General features: G+C 28.5%; 2 protein-coding genes across 2 annotated transcripts; both read right to left on the bottom strand.

Moving 5' to 3' along the window:
• Nucleotides 1-419: 419 nt before the first annotated feature.
• Nucleotides 420-1,311, bottom strand: CCOS01_14220 (SUR7 protein; the record flags this gene model as incomplete). Its single annotated transcript, XM_060462364.1, has 3 exons — nt 420-669; nt 730-1,216; nt 1,302-1,311. 3 exons carry the CDS (start codon nt 1,309-1,311, stop codon nt 420-422), a joined length of 747 nt encoding a protein of 248 aa, XP_060306849.1.
• Nucleotides 1,312-7,375: 6,064 nt separating this feature from the next.
• Nucleotides 7,376-16,887, bottom strand: CCOS01_14219 (uncharacterized protein; the record flags this gene model as incomplete). Its single annotated transcript, XM_060462363.1, has 2 exons — nt 7,376-7,429; nt 16,720-16,887. The coding sequence occupies 2 exons, from the start codon at nt 16,885-16,887 to the stop codon at nt 7,376-7,378; spliced, it is 222 nt and encodes a 73-aa protein (XP_060306848.1).
• Nucleotides 16,888-18,062: the final 1,175 nt, after the last annotated feature.

Raw genomic sequence — 18,062 nt, 5'->3', positions numbered from 1 at the left:
TTCGTAACTCTTAAATTTATACTTTGCAAATTCTCATCGTTGGAGGAAACATCGCCAAACATAAGGCACACGCTTCAAGTGGTCTGGAGTGACAAAGTTTACGGCATTAGTCTATTAGTTTGGAGTAGACCTAAAGAGCGGTACATGTCGGAGCCGGGTACTAATGACGCATAACTCCAAGGCCATGAACAAGAGGTTGACCATCGATCCATCTCGGGAAGACCTCATGGGTGTATGTGGCTCTTCCAAAACGCCAGCGAAATGCAGAAACAAGATAACATTATTGCGTAAGTACAACATACACACGATGGACATATCATTAATACAACATCCTTGAGATTTTGGAATGGTGCCCACGATGAGGAATTGTTGTGGAAAAATTCGTGGTGCTCCTTTGCTGTGAAAGGCCAGCAGCTGCCTTATGCATAGTCTTCCTTGACACGGCGGCTGCTGTTGACGTCGAACGACTGGCGGCTGCGAGTGCTGCGCTTGCGGCTGAAGCGGCTGCCTCCAGAGTAGCCTTTGTCGCCACGGATGCCGATGCAGAACAGTAGGGTCGCAATGAGAAGAGCGGCCCAGGCTCCCCAGGTGAAGCCAAAGGCGTAGGTGCCAATGTGGGCCTCACGACCTTCGGCCTGGAAAGCGTTGCGTGCCTTGACGAATGTTGCGCTATAGAGAAATGTCAGTCACTGCGAACAAAATGAGGCGATGGATAACTGGGGGACGTACGTCATCAAAGAGGCGGCAACGGTCAAGAAGAAGAGAGCCGAGGCGGAGACCAGGCCGGCGACAGCGGCGCCGAGACGACCGCAGCATGCGAGGAAGCTGGCGAACCAGGCAAGAGCCATGAAGAAGAGGGCGATCAGGTACATGACCCAGCCGAAGCGCCACATGTAGAAATACTCGGTGCTGGTGGTGCCGCCTCCGTGGCTACCTGAAAGGCCGGTGGGAACGTTGGCCGCATCACGGCCCCAGGCCCAGCCAAAGGCCGGGGCAGGCCAGGCACCCCAGCACTCTGCGTTCTGGTCGTTGCAGTAGTAAAAGTAGTTCCACCGCGTCAGTCCGTTGCGTGCGCCGGTGATACCAGTAGTGTCAGCCTCGAGGAAATAGGTGTTGTTGAGGGGCGCGGCGTCGCGGACAGCAGAGAGGATGACGAAGAGCAGCAGGACGATGGAGCCCGAGAGGAAAACGATGGCAGCAGTGCCGAGCGGGGCGTCTGGAATGATGCTGTGTCAGTCTGCAGCTGGGACTTTGGAGTATGTTTCGCGGCGCAAGGGCGGGAACAAGGAAAGAGGACTCACGTTTAACCATTGCTGCGATTCGGTTTGGCTGTTGGTTGGATTGCCTTTTTTGTTCTCCGAAGGGTGGTGTTTGCGATTCTTTGCGATGGCTGGGAGGAGAGGGTCGGCGGAGACCTGTAGGGATTTGTACTCAGCGATTGTGTCTTTTCTGGGTGGCCGGGGTTGTGCAGGAATGCAAGGTAATGGAGAAGTAGTAGATTTGGCCTGGGAAGGACAAAGTAGATGGCGTACGGGTGTGTACGGATACACAATCGCAATTCTACACTCGTCACTTGGGGAAAGGTAGGCTATGGCGTCGATGATAAGCAATGGGAAAACTCACCGGATTCGCAAAAAGTGTTTCAGAGGGACGAGGGAGCTATGACAGGCTGAGGCGGGTTGTCTCTGGTTTATGTTTCTGGGGTTGTTTTCCGTTTGCTTCTAACCCTTGTTCAAAACCCGGCAGTGATAGCTTGGAGGGAACTATAGGAAGGGTAGAGGTAGGGATGCCGGGGTTATTGATGTCTCTCGCTGTCTGGATGATTCGTTTGACCGACTTGTTGGTTCTGTAAGGCAGCTTAAGCGGCTCACAGGCGAACCGAGATTGTAACAAGGCTGGTGGGAGTGCAGAATTAGTGTTCCTAAAGACTGAGCTGGTAGAGGAGACGAGAGTATCCGTAGATCGGGGGTCTGGGAGGGAAAAGTGAGGGATAAAGAATTGGACGACGGGCGAGTAATCAGATGATACAAACTAAATTCAGAATTTCAGATAGCCGACGCCAAACCAAACTCGGGACTGCGTGTACGGAGTACGAAGTACCTACCTACTTAAGGTACCTATGCGGGAGGGGGGGTGCGCACGGCAGAGGTCGTTCACTATACTAGCTTAATATTACCCTCCGATATTTATAATACCTAGTTATAGTATAAGTTATATATTATCTTAATTTAATATTTACGTATTACCCTATTAAACTTCGTTTATTTAGTTTTACGTACTAAAGTAGTATACGGTTAAGTATAGAGGCTTATATAATATAACGTAAATACTTTTATTAAATACGTATTATATATATATATATATTAATTATAATATAGCTAATATATTAAGATTTTAACCGCAGTCGTTAAGCTAAAATACTATTTTAATAAAATAAATAATTAATATAAGTCGGCCTAGTCCGATAATTATAAAGGCGGCGTGCGTAATATTAGTAAGACGAATATTATAACTAAAGTAAACTATATAAATTAATAAAATAAGTAATATATTTTAATTAAGCAATATATATAATACTCTAATACTTTATTAATAAAGGATATAACTAATTAAGCATCCGGTATAATACTCTAATAATACTATAATAAATAAAATTTTCTAATTAAGTACGTAGCGTTAATAAAGGTTTTTTATTAATAGAGGTTCTTATTTAGTAAAAGCTCTACTCTGTTACTTTATAGATCTAATTAAAATATATTCTATAACTAAAGAAGGCATAGTACATATCATTAGTATTTATTTAAACTATATCAGAAATATAAATCTAAATTAATTTTTACTTATTTAATAGCTTTATAAATTATATTACTATATAGCTACTACTACTTACCCTTACTATATTATTTTTATTAAGTAAATATTTCGAGCTTAATATACGCTAACTAAAGCTATAGTACGCCCTAAATTTTAAAATATTAAACGCAATATAAACGCAATACGGATATAATAAAAAAGGGCGTAATAAGAGAGGGCATAATATACTTATAATAAGAAATATAAAAAGAATTAATAAAATATAATAAATAAGAGAATCTATAAAAAAATAAAATAAATAAATAAAATATTAAACTTAGTCTAAAAAAATAAACATACTTTATAAATACTAATTAAGAACGCCCTAAAGTACTTAAAAAAAATTAGTACTATATCGGGGTAAATAAAAACTAAGAAACGAACCTTTAATACAATATAAAAATATAAGATTTTAAATAATATACCTAAAATAAAAATTAGCTTAGTTCTAAAGCATAAAATAAAAAAAATAAACAAACTTTAATTAAGTAATTAACTTACCTAATTAAGTACAGTTATCCCTCTTACAACTAGAAGTTAAAACTATTAAAAAAAAGATTAATAAAATACGAATTATAATAATATACATAATATAACTTACCTCTAAAAAATATAATAATTAAGCAATAATAAAAAAGTATCTATATAAAATTAGTTATATTAAAATAACAACTAGGGATATAAGCAGATACTTACTAAATATACGTTTAGTAAATATCTTATTAAATACTATATATTAATAAAAAAGAACTTAAGTATAGCTAAAATAGAGGGGTAATAATAAAATAAAGCCTAGTAATAAGCTTAATAAATAATAAAAGGGGAGTAACTAACTTATACACTAGCACTATAATATTACTAATACACCTAGCTAAATAAAGCATTTAAGCTTAAAAAGCGTAAAAATATAATATTAAAAAAATATAATAGCATTACTCCGTAAACGTCTATATTAATAGATCCCTAAGTACTTTACTAATTAAAAAATAACTAACTAAAAGATATTATAAATATATTATTTAAGTCACTAAGGTCTATAAACCGAGCGGGCGCCTATTTTATAAATTAATATATTATAATATCGAACCGGGTATAATTATTAAATCCTACTAAATTAATATAACAAAAAAAAACTAATTAACTACTAAAATAAAATAAAAATAATTTTAAGAAAAATAAAAAAAATAGCTTATATATATTAAGTATACTTAAAAATATCCTAACTAATCGCAATTAACATAACAGACTTTAACATACCTTTACTACTAATATAAGCAAAAATAATAGTACTCCTCAGGAATTAAAATACTCTCATAAATAAAAGCGTTAATAATCTATAATAAATAAAAAATATAATAAAAGAGTCGTACTTATATATAAAGTATATAGAGCAATTACCTACGATTATACGGGTAGGTCAATACGTTTAGCGAGTAAATTAAATAAATAAATAAAAAAGTTTATTAAAGCGGGGAGGGGAAAAGTAATAAAATAAAAAAGTATAAATAAAAAGCTCTTATACGTACGGGGCTCGGCTCATAAGTTTACTAAGCTAATTAAATATAAAAATTATTACCCTCCCTAGCTATACCAAATACTTTATTATTAGCCTATCTCTTATAAAATCCGCTTATATAAGATTCTAATTTATAAATAAAAAGCCTAATATATATTAAATCTAAACTACTCTAAAAATTCTAAATTAATTTCTAATAATAATTATTAAGTTAAGTAAAATCCTTAATTATATACCTAAGCTTTTATAGCTTATATTTATAATTTAGACTATTTAATAAAATATACCTTAATATTTTTATTATATCTTACGAGATTAAGAGGCTATATTTTATACTACCTAAACTTATAAAATAACTAGTAATAAACTTAGCTAATCTAGTTAAAGTATCTTACGGGGTATACCTTATAAAAAAAGCTTCTATTTCTTTAACTTCTTACTATTTATATAAAAAATTCCTTCTTAATTTTTAATTTAAATTAAAAAGATATTAAGAAATATCTTACTTATTATACTATATTTTCTCTAAGGATCCTACTAATTACTTAAGGTATTTTATAAAATTCGTAACGAGCTATATAGGCTAATAACTTTATTAAAAATATATCTAAAGTACGGGAGTATTTAGTAAATCTCGTTAAGAGACCGTATATATATTTTACTTATTAAACTAGTTAGTTATTTAATAAAAATAGCTAGTAAAATTTAATAAATAGCCAACTCTTTTAAATTAAGAATATATTATAAAAAGGGTATATTAACAAGCTATCTCCTCTCTAAACGACCTATTCTCTATCTAGTTTAATCATTAATAAGCTAATAATATATTAATTTTTTATAAGTAAATAAACGGGGTAGCTAAGAAATTTATTTTTATATTCAATACTAAAGAGTTTATTTATAGAGGTAATAATAAAAAAAATTTAAAAAGTATAATTAACTTAATAAGCAAATATACTATCTAAACATATAAAATAATTACGTACCTAAATAAAATAGCTAACTAAAAAAGAAATATTACGAAATTTATTAAAAAAAAGAAGGTATTAATAAGATAATAAATAGTATTTTAAAAATAAGAACTAACATAATAATAAAAAATACTTTATTAACCTATCTAAGTAGTATAAGTTTTTACGTAATAATATTATAATACTTATAATTAAGCTCGTATATTATATAAAAATTATAATTAAAAATATTATCGCGCTCTAAATAATAAAAGAAATTAATATTTATAAAAAGGCCGGATTATTTAGTAATATAAGCTCATTTAAAAATACCCCGGAAGCGCGGGTTAGAATAGGTACTATTATTTATAAAATTAAATTATATAAGTATTTCCTCTATCTCTTCCTCTCTAAATATACCGATTTATAATTTATTTTTAATTCGCCTTATAAAAATTAAGTAGTCGCTTCAAAAACTTATAAAATAATTATAAACTTATAAATAGCTATACTTATATAAGCCTATAAAACTAAAAAAGTTTACTTTTCGTACTTACTCTTTATAAACGAGAGTAATAGCAGTATTATAATAATTCGTTTTCGTAATATTAACCTTATACTTACTAAGTATTCTACTATTAATATATATACCGGATCCTTCTTTTTAATTAACTAATTCTTACTAATACTTATTTTTACTTAATAAAATAAAAATATTATAATAAGAACTATATATCCAGAAGACTTCTTATAAATATTTCCTAATATAAATATTAAATAATATTCTTAACCTTACTTAGTTTTTAGCATCCTTTTTTTATAAATAAGTATTAAGATTCCGTTCTCTATCCTCTATAACTAAAGTAATATTAATAAAATTAATATACATAGTAGCGTTACTAATCTAACTTATATTATTAAAGATATTACTAAACTCGCTCATAGCTTAATCTTTATTTATTAACTAAAAGCAACTTTATAATAATACCTTTCTCACTCTTTTTTTATTAAACTTAGATTCGTTATTAATTAAACACAACGTTACTTAAAAAAGAAGTTATAAAGACTTATAACTAATAATAAGTATATTTTTAAATTTATCCTTACTAAAGTAAAGAGCATATTTCCTATATATTTATATATTAGACTTAGTAATATTCTAAAATACTATAATAAAGATATTAATAGCGTTATTTTCTATAGTATTAAGCTTTATTAATAAAAAGTTAGGAGCCTCTAAAATAATAATAATAATAAAAGATAATATAATATATTCAATTTAAAACTAATAATATAAAAGAACTAGTATTATAATTAATACTATCCTAGCTTCTATAATCTACTACGAATCTAAATAAATAACTAATAACTATATTTTTTTAAAACCTAAGAGAATTAAAAATAATTAAAAAATATTAATATACCCTAAGAATAACGACTTTTTTAAGGCATATTTAACTAATACTCACTATATATATTTTACTAATAACGTTAATTTAAAATATACTATATTAACGGGCCTTATATAATAAGGGTTTAGAACTAAAATAAATATTTATATAACTTTAAGCACTATTAATTAGTTAATAATACCGAACTTAGTATATACTACCTTTTACTTCGCTATAAACCCTACCCTATTAACTTTTTTATAAATACCCTATATAAAATAATAAAAGTAGCTATTTTAAATAATATTAAAAACTAGGTTACTATAGAGCGTTTTTAATATAAAATAGCTATAATAAGGTTTATTCGCTTAGTAACTAAAATAGTTTATAAGCTCTTATTACTATACTATATTACTAACAAAGTAAAATAAGAATACGTAAATAAATATTTCTTAACCTTAAACTAATATTATGTAGTGGTTTTTTTTCCGGCTTTATAAGTATAAAAGATCGACCTTAACGGGATTACGCTTTTAAAGGAAATTATACGATATAGTATACTTTTTAATTATATAATACGCGTAATATATCCTAAGTACGCGCTTAACGTAATATAGTAATTTTAATATAAAAACCGCTATTTAATTTAGGATAAGTAAGCTGCCCTACGGCAGCGCCGGCCGGAAAGGTCGACGGTAGAGGTCGGCCGTAATGGTTGGCTATAATAGTTAGCCGTAATAGTCGGCCGTAATAGTCGGCCGTAATAGTCAGAGGCGGCCTTCCTTAACCGCAGAGGTTCTGAACTTTAATAGCGACGTAGAAGTTTCTAAAGAAAGGGCTAAATAGGCTAATATCTACTGCTCTTCTTCCTCTTATATCAGTCGTTGTTTAGTACATTACGAAACTTACATCGTACTTGCCGTACCAGAGCTCGCAAAGATTCTTTCTATCCTCATCGCTTCTAACATTGCCTAAAGCTACTCTCTATTTAAACCAAACAAATCCACTAAACAAATCCACTAAATAAACCCATTAATACATAAACCACTACTCCAAAGATGCCCGTTAATAAGTCTGCCCCTCTCAGGCTAGGCGCCCTCGGCTAGCTCGACGCTATAACTATCGTAACTAACGTAAGTATGCCTAAGAAGTAGTAAAGTACTTTCTGGTAGTACGGAATTTAGCTAGGTAATATTATAAGTACCGTAGATAACCGGGCCGGTACGGATACTAAGATCCGGTATATCGATACCGGCCTAGTTATAATAGCTACGATAGACGGGCCGGAGGTATATAGGGTTAAGGTAATAAGCCGGCGCCTTAAATAGCTCCTACGGGACCCCCTAGGTAACGATAATACTTATATAAAAAAATAAATTATACTAAACCTAGCTACCTACGCGGGCTAGTACTAAGAGGTCTTATATACGTTAGAGTAAGTAAAGCTCGCTTTATAAGCGGGCGGTAGAAAGTTAGGAGCTATTTTAATTAGTAGTTAGGTATAGAGCGTAATATACCTAGTTTTCTCTAATACGTAATATACGGTACGGCCCCGGCAGATTGCTCTATTAGGGGGAAACTAATATTATATAACCTTAGTTAAGTACTACGAATTAAGCTAGATTTTATAATACTTTTATATTATCTAAGCTAAAAGGAGCTAGTATAACTAAGAGTATATTTAATTTCCTTATATTAATATAATTAAGAAAAAAGGCTAGTAATATATAAAGTCCTAGAATCGACCGGTATATATTATAATATACTCTAAAAGCGTTATAAAAAAACTTAAAAAAAAGGGAGATTACGTTCTCCTTATTAAAATAGATCGTAAACTAGTTTTTAATATATTTTTAAAGTTTAAGCTTATTATAATAGGGGTTTAAAATTATTAGGGGCTAAAAACTATTTGCTTTACTATTTAGAATATAATAAATAATAAAAGCCTATAACTCGGGGGGCAACTATATACTAAGCTCTTAAAGAACGTATATATAAAAAAGATATATATTAAATCTATTAACTATATAATTTATTAATAATATAATCTCGAGATTCTTAATAAGGATAAGTTCTTATTATATTAGTTAACTAAGGTTAAATTTAAAAAGCGTATTAAAAATATTATAACTTTATTAAATAAGGAGCGTATTTAATATAAATATTAATACGATATAAACTATATTAAGTTTATTATTATACCTAAGCTTAGCGTTAAATAAATAATTAATATTATACTAAGTTACTTAGCTAAAGTATCGCTATAATAATTTAATATAATAGTCTTTTTAATATATATAGAATACGAAGTTAAAAAGGAAAATAGGCTTCTTATCTAAGTAATAATAGAACTTACTTAATATCGTCCTTAAAAACTCTTTCTAAACTCTTACTTACTATAGCTCGTAGTTACTAAGCTTATATTATATTATACTATAATATATTAGTTTAGATAGTAATACTAAATCTAAAAACGCTTATAATATAGTTTATAAATTAAAAAATAATATATTTTTAATATACGACGCCCTAAATAGTAACTTAGCGGGGTTAAGCTTTATTATAAGCTTTTAAAATTAGCTAAGAGGGAGCTATAATTTAAACTTTATAAAAAAGTAATCTTTTTTTTTTAGTAATACTTATAGCTCGTATTCTAATAAAATCTTAAGGATTTTAACTAAAGAAGCCTATATAAACCGTAATATATTTACTTTTTATAAAAATAATACGAACTTAAACTTTATAAGCGTTATAATAAGGTTTTTTACGTTATATTTAATAATAATAGTCGGGTTATATAAAAGGGTTCGAGAGCTTAGGCTAGCGGGAGTATTAACTATATTACTTTTTAATTCTAGTAAGTTAATTAATAAATACAGTTTATTTTTATTATTTCTTATAGAATCTTTTTTAAAGTCTTTAGTTTCGAAACTCGGATAGATAATATTAACTCGAAGTAGTATATTAGGAATAGCTTTAAGAAGTAGTTCTTATTTATTATTTTCCAGTTTATTACTTATATTATCTAAGATACTACTCTAAATTATTTATATAGTATTAAGTATATTAGTACTAACTTTACTATTTTTATCCTCTTATAATTATAACTAATTTAGTTCCTCTAGGCTTACTAAGTCGAAGTTAAAAAATATACCCCTAATTTTATTAGTATTTTTATTATAATTTAACTAATTAGTAATATTACGCTAAATATCTATTTTTTATAGCTCCTTTTATAATTTAAAGCTTTTTAACTTCGGAATTTCGATTTTACTAATAAAGCCTCGTTTCTTCCCTTTTATAGTTTTTATATAAAGAAATAATAATCTCGATATTATATATTAGCTCTAAAAAATATAAGTTAACTTAAAAAAAACTTAAGTAAGCTAAATAGAGAGAAAATCTTAATAAAACCGTTTCTTACTTTATAATCTATATAAAAGAGCTTATATAAACTTATAATAAATCCATAGGCCTTAAGCACCTTCCTTTTCTTAAATTTTTACTTTTTTTTTCTCTTATTACTAACTTTTATTATATTAAGTACGTTAATTTATTTTTATATTCGGATTTATTAAAGCTCTAATTATTATAAATTTATTTTCTTTTTTTATTTTAATAAATTATAACTTATTAAAATACTATATATAAAGCCTTACGCTTATTAAATACTAAATATTAAAATAATATATCGAACCTAAGTAACTTTACTAGGGGCCTAGGCTTAGACTTTAATAAGAGTACTATACCACTACCCCTATTTTAAAATAAGTTAAAAAAAAAGCTTTTTAAATACTTTAATCGCTCTAAAAATAAACTAAAAAAATTAAATAAAAATCGGCCTATTATATTATTAAACTATAAAAATAAGAATAAAAATAAAAATTCTTATATTAAGGATTCCTAGCGCAATCCTAAAATAAATAAATCTATAACTAAGAAGTTTTTTTTTAAAAAGAAACGACTTATTAAAAATAAGGGTAATAATAATAAAAAGGATAATAAAAATAAGAATAAAATATCTAGCCTAAGTAATAAAAAGATTAAGAAGTTCTTAACTCGAGAAATTATATATTATTTATTTTAACCTTTTTTATATCTAAAGTTTTTTAATACTAACTTTATTATAAAAAGCGACTACTATTACTAAAGTAGTTAATAAGAATAAGAGGGAGTATATTATAAAAATTAATAAAAAGTAAACTATAAAACTCTAATTACTTTTTAAAGAATTCGAGAAGTAATAGCGTCGCGCTATTCTTACTATTTTAAATAAATATTTTATTAATAATATCGTTAATATCTTTTTTAAATAGTTCGAGGGCCCCGAATTTATATAAATTTACTAACTTATAAAGCTCCGAGGTTAGGATAATATAAACTTATAAAAAAATAGAACTATAGCTCGCTTATTAATATATTTACTATATACTTTAATTAATAAACTCTAATATTAATTTTTCTAAAACTATATTCTTATTTTAAAAGAATAGGAATAGCTCCGCTTTATTCCTACGTACTCCGTTAAAAGTACTTAAATATTCTTTATAAAAAACTTTAAAACTAACGAGTTCGAGGTTCTCTTTTATTTTTATAATAGCTAGATTAATATTACTAACTTTATATTATTAGTAAAAACTTAGTATTTAAATAAGCTATCTATACTTATTTATTATATTATCGCTCTTTAATAATATCTTAGTAATCTATATCGAGCTTTATATATTAATTAAATACTATTTATAATAAGAACGTTTAGTAGCGTTATAAAGACTTATTAATAAATATTAACTTACGTAATAATAGGTCCTAAACTGCTAGGATATAATTTATAACTATAAAATATATAAAAGTTACTAAATTAAGAACTTTAATAAAATTAAAGAGCGCCCTCGTAGCAGGGCCCTAAATAAAAAAAAAAAAATTATATTCTTTAACGTTAATAATAATATTACAGCTTTTAAGCCTATAGCGAGTACTTTTTTTATTATTAATATTAACTTACTAATGCCTCTAAATAGAACTAAAAGTAGAGATAGAATAGAGTATAAATATATAAGCGCTTAATTTTATAATTTATAAAGTATACGGGAGGTAATTACTAGTTTATATTAGCATTTAAGTTTATATTATAAAATAATATACCGTCCTATAATAATCCTTTTTAAAAGATTACTAAGTTAACTATTTATTTTAAAAGGATTTTATAATAACGTTACAAAAAAATATTTTATTTTAAAAGTTCGGAAAAACTTATATAAAACTACGGGGTATCTTAGCTTAAATAATTACTTATAATATAATATCTCTTAATATTTACTTCGTTATATACTCTCTCCGGCTAGTTAGTAAAATATATTATTTTATATAACCTATTCTACCGCTTATAATAATAATCTTTTAAAATATACGCGCCTTAAATAATTAAGCATTCCCTCTATATCTATTTTATAAATAAATATTAAGCTTTTTATACTTTCAAAGCTCTATATTAAAATAATAAAAATCTTACTATATCTAATATATACCTCGTAATATCGCTTACTACTTTACTACTTTCCATAACTACTCTAAGACTATAAAACTTAGTATAATAGCTCGTATAAGTTAATATTTTCTAATATACCTAGCAGGGACAACTCCTATAGCTTATAAGTTTTTACTAATTAGTAATAGGGGCGTATTAGTATATCCTAAAACGTAAAATATAAGTCCTTACTTAATTAATATTTTATTAGCAAGAGTAAGCTAATATAAATTATACGTTTATTATATAATATAGTCATAGGCCTTGCCATAATTCACTAGCTACTTAATACCCCCCCTCTCTTAATCTAAAGAGGTATTTAATAAATAGTAAAAAAAATAATACTTAGCTCTAAAATCGTCGTTAAATACGAAGAAAAAAATAATAAATAAATAAATTAAATAAAAATAATAAAATTTAAATTAAAAAACCTCAATAATATTAAATAGTATTTATAATATAATTTTTAAAAAAAATAATATTTAAATTCTTAATTAAAAATGAGGTTATAAATAAAAATAATCCCGCTATAAAAATAAATAGTAATATATCTAAATACAAGTCGCTCTTATTAAACTTTAAAAATAATTAAATTTAAAAAAAGGAGTAATTAAAATAGTCGCTAGGTATTAATTATAGAGGTAATTATCTTAGATTTTACTATATAAAACTTAAAACTATTTCTAACTCTTACTTTTTTACTTAGGTAAGTTTTCTCCTCAATAAATCATTATACTTCTTTTATAACCAGAAGTAGTTAAAATATAAAAATTATCTCTTAATTTTATACTCTATAGCTATTACGCCTCTTCTTAATCTCAGTTCTTTACTCAGAAATAACCTTAACTTTATATTAATATTAACATTTATAAAATACTTCGTCCTTTAATTCTACTTTTTCCTTACAAAACTCTACACAATTCCAGCCTTAAATAATTTTTTATATATTATAAAATATTAAGCTTTTATTTAAATAAGGTTTTTATTCCTTAATATTACTCCGAAGTTTCTAATCTTTAGAATAATTTAAAATAGGCTAATAATCTAATAAGAACATCCCTAAGTACTCTTATTATACTAAGCTTATTACGAAATAAGTACCTAAGTAAGTTCTCTTATCCTTATTAATAACTACTATTTTACTAAAGCATTTATTAATTTACTAGCTTTATATAGTACCTATCTCTTTTAATATAATATATTAATTAAATAGCTTAATATACTAATATTACTAAGAGGCCTTATATATTACTAGCTAAAAAGAGCTCGAGGGCTACCTATTTCTCTTAGTAATCGTCTTATATAATAAAAAAAATAACCTTTTTATTAAATATTATAAGTCCTTAGAGAACTAAATTAAAATAGCTTTAGATAGTAACTTAGAAAAAGAAAAGGTAATATATTTATAAGTCCGTACTACCCTTATTAAAAATTAATATAATATAACTAAAGTATTTAGTTATAATATAATTAAAACGGTTAATAATAAAATTATAAATATTTATAAAAGCGACCTAGTTAAGAAGCGGCTAATAAAAATAAGGATTACTAATTAGAACAACGATAACTTATAAAATAAAAATAAAAGTAAGGGCCTAACTAAAGTTTTAAATAACTCTAAGCTTATTAAGAAGTATAAAATAAGGTCTAATAATAAAAAATAGCTTACGTTAAAGAAATAAGTAACTATAAAGAAAATAAAAGTTACTAAGATTATTAAAAAAAATAAGACTTTTATAATAAGTATAATTAAAATACTATTTATTACTTTAATAAATCCTTAAATATTAGGGCTAACGGCTAGAGTGTATATAGCTTTTAATATAGAGTAGTAGCTTAAAGAGTTAAAAGCGCTAACTAACTACGCTATATTAATATATTTAAAAGCCCCCGAGAGTAGTGCCTAGAGCGAACCTAATAACTAACTAAATAGTAAAATTAGTCTAACTACCTAAATAGTAGCACTTATACTTAATAAAAAGCTAGAGAAGCTTCTTAGTATTATTATAAATATATATTATAATAGCGTAAAGGTAGTTTAATATAATATAATAAAAAATAAAATTAACTTAGAAAATAATAGTAAAATTCGGGCGGACTTAGATCTTTAATTTAGTATATTTTCTTTTTCTTAGTACTCCTTTTTTTTATTTAAGCTCTTTTTATTTTAAAATTTAGACGTAGCGTCTAGTATAAAAATAAAGCATATATTAATTACGTACTTTACTTAGGTAGTTTTTATAATTTTATAGCACTACTTTTTTTATTATATTAAGAAGCTTATATATAGTACGTATATTAATTATTTTAATAAGTATATAAGGTCTAATTATTTAGCGGGTAGGCTAGTTAGTAATAAGGGTATATTTTATAGTTATAGCTTAGTATGTTCTTTAACTTAAGCTCTCGAATATAAAATAATTAATCTTTTTATATTAAGTTATAGTAGGCTTATTTTACTTTATATTTTTATTAAATTATAATATATATAAAGGCCCTCTTATCTATATAATAAAGAAATTCGCTAGGCATATAGTATGTATATAGATAAGCCTAGTAGTATATATATTAGGTAAGATAAAGTGCTCTTAATATTTACTATCTTTCTATTCTATCTAAGGGCTTAAAGAGAGGTAGGAAAATAGAGATTACTTTAAACCCCTACTTAATATCTAGTTACCTTACTACCTATTTATTTAATATTATATAAGTAAAGTAAAGTAAGTAAGCTTATAAAAATAAAAATATAAGTTAATTATAATATAAAATATATACTGGGTTAATAAAGTAGTTAATAATACGTTATTATATAAGAGCGCACTATTACTAATTAACGTAATAATAAAAACTTAAAGTACGCGTTTATAATAATAAAAATTAAAAACGTCCGCAGTAATAAGATATAATATATAAAGGGTTATTAAAGTAAGTTAATTAGTAAAATAGTCTTTACGTTAATATAGCCTATCTATATATATTAATACTAAAGTTACTTTTTTCTAACGCAATATTAAACTCTATTTATTACTAATATAATAAATAATAAAGATAAGACGACCTAGCTTCTATCTAAATAAGTCTACTATTTTTTAAACTCCGTTTTTTATTTTAACTAAAGTATAAAAATAAATATAAATATTATAATTACACTACCCTCCTCGCTTACTAATAACAAGATTTTATTATAAAAAATAGCGCTATAAGGAATTAATATTAAAAACGTCAGTCCCCGTATTAAAACTACTTATTAGCTTACTATTGCGCAATCTATATTTATAAATAAAGTTATTAAAATTACGTATAATAACTAACAAAACTATACTAGCATATTAAGCTAAGGTAATAATTCTAAATATTCTAAATATTCTAAATACGAGATAAATATCTCTAAGATCGATCTTATAAGCGTAGTTCTTAAAAAGAAATAGTATTAATTAAAAGAGGTAGAAGTAAAAGTAGAGGTAAAGGTTATATTCTAAAAAGAATATAAAGCGTAACTTACTAAAACTAAAAATATTTACTACGTATAGTTACTAATTACTATTAAGTATAAAGGGTATAACTAAGTAAATAAAAAGTAGCTTTCTCATAATATTAAAAAAATATTTATATATAATCTAACGTATACCGAGGTTAATAAAAAATATATATTAAGAAGATAATTATAATAAGATTTCTAACTAATATTATAATATATACTATAAACGGTAGTAATTTTAATAATCTATAAAACCTTATAAATCCTAAAATAATAGGCCCCACGACTTTATATTAAGTATTAATAACATAACTATAAAGCTATTATTTTAATTAAATATACGCCGTAATAAAGCTTTTAATATAATAAAAGCGTACTAAAAAAATAACTTTAAGACAATATATAATTAGGATATATATATAAACTAGTATATCTTAGTAAAATAAGTATTACTACTTATAAAATAATATAAGATTAAAAAATAGTTATTATAGCATAATAAAGCCTTTAATTACTAAGTATATATATAAATTTCACTAATATAAGATCGGTAATAAAAAATTTTTAATATAAAATTTTAGTTATATAATTTACGAATAGTTTTAAATTCTATAAGTAACAACGAGGTTCTAATATACTTAATAACTTATTAACTAATAATATTAATTAACTATACTACTATTTATAGTTAATAAAAAGAGTTTAGCTAATATAAAAATACGCTAAGTCACCCTATTATAGAGTTCATTTTAACTTTATAACATTAGTACGTATACTATATTAAAATAATATATATAATTAAATATTTCTACTTAATCAACTATATATTTAACATAACTAGGGCATACTACTAACATTCGAGTAGCGAGGTACACTATACCCAGGCGACACATAATCTTCCACCTCTGCTATACACCCCCCCCCTCCCGGGTAGGTAGGTACCAGGGTACGAAGCCAAACTAGCGGGGAGAGAAGGAGACCCCCGGTTTGCAGTAACTACCTACTCTGTGTACTGTGTAAAGTGAGGCCCTGACTGAGCGTAGCTCCTGCGACTTTTGGCTGCTTGGAGCCTTGGATGGAAGGAAGCAGCAGCTGAGCTTGCTGCTCGTGGAGTTGGGTCCGGTGTTGGTCGCTGCCCACCTGCTGAACAGCGCATGCGTCGGGTGGGCCATGACGACACCACCGAGCCACTGCCGGGATCCACATGACGGTGCAGAATATCAGACGGACTGTAGATACGTACGTGATTCTGCACGTTAAGCATACAGTTGATAGTCCGTCGCACACGGTGAACCCGTAGTCAACCGAGATCTTGCTGGGCAACAGCGCTGGACCGTCCCCCCTAGCGCCTGGTTCTCCTGAGCCACTGTGATTCGTCGCGCACGCCAGTCACCGACTGCCAGCGCAGGGACCTTCCTCGGCCCAGCCCCCACCCTGCCACGACGTCATCCAACATCCTTTTCCAGCTCTTCTCCCCCCTGGCTTTTCTCTTTTCGCACCGGGCCAACCACATCCTTCGTCACGATTCAGTTCCTCGCACTCTGACCCCTCGCTGGCTGCTTGCATCTCCAAGGCTCCAAGGCTCCATCGTCTCCTTCGGTCGTGATCGTCAACACGCTAATCTTCTTCAGGCTCCGAACAAGGCTGCCAATCTTCCGCTCGGATGCTTCATCGAAATAAGGCCTGGGACTGTCAACTTGCATCTCAGTATTCTGTGCTCCGTACGGATATCCTTACAGGATCCTCCTAGGTTCTGTTTCGGTTCGGATGAAAAGCACATGGCTGCGGCTTCTTCGTCTGGTGCTTCGGCCAAGCGTTTGCTGAACTCCCACCCATCCGATGAAAACCTCACATGCGGCATGCCAAAGCGGATGGCTGGACCCGAACAATTGCTCACCCTTTTACTGAAAACACTAATACCTATTCTGTCGTCAACACCATGGGACGAGATGCCGGACGTTGTTTCTCGAGTTGAGTGGCTCGTCTTCTCCGACTGCTAGATGCAGGGTCTTTGTGCGTCCAGTAGCACTCTGCATGCCAAGGCAGACCGAACACCTTGCTTCCGCCATCCTCGACCAACTTTCCGAGAATTGCGCGTCTGGCGCAGCCCACAGAGTGTCCAACGTGTGAGAGGTGGTCTGCATCTTGACATTTGAACTACTACCAACCCACCTGTCTTCGCGGGAATCGATGGCATCATATCGGGATTGCTCTGTTGTCTTTGATATCTTGCGCGGCCTGGACCAAGGCGATGTGTCCTACTGTGGCTCAGATGCCGTGCTGCAAATATTCCACCCTCCAGCTTGCATACAGAGAGGCTTAGCTTGGGTGCTCTCGCGTCACCCGC

The sequence above is a fragment of the Colletotrichum costaricense genome, assembly GCF_030867565.1.
Source record: "Colletotrichum costaricense strain IMI 309622 chromosome Unknown Scaffold_20.1, whole genome shotgun sequence".
Taxonomy (NCBI): domain Eukaryota; kingdom Fungi; phylum Ascomycota; class Sordariomycetes; order Glomerellales; family Glomerellaceae; genus Colletotrichum; species Colletotrichum costaricense.
Note: the sequence above shows the minus strand (reverse complement) of the source record. Positions and strands in the feature narration are given on the sequence as shown.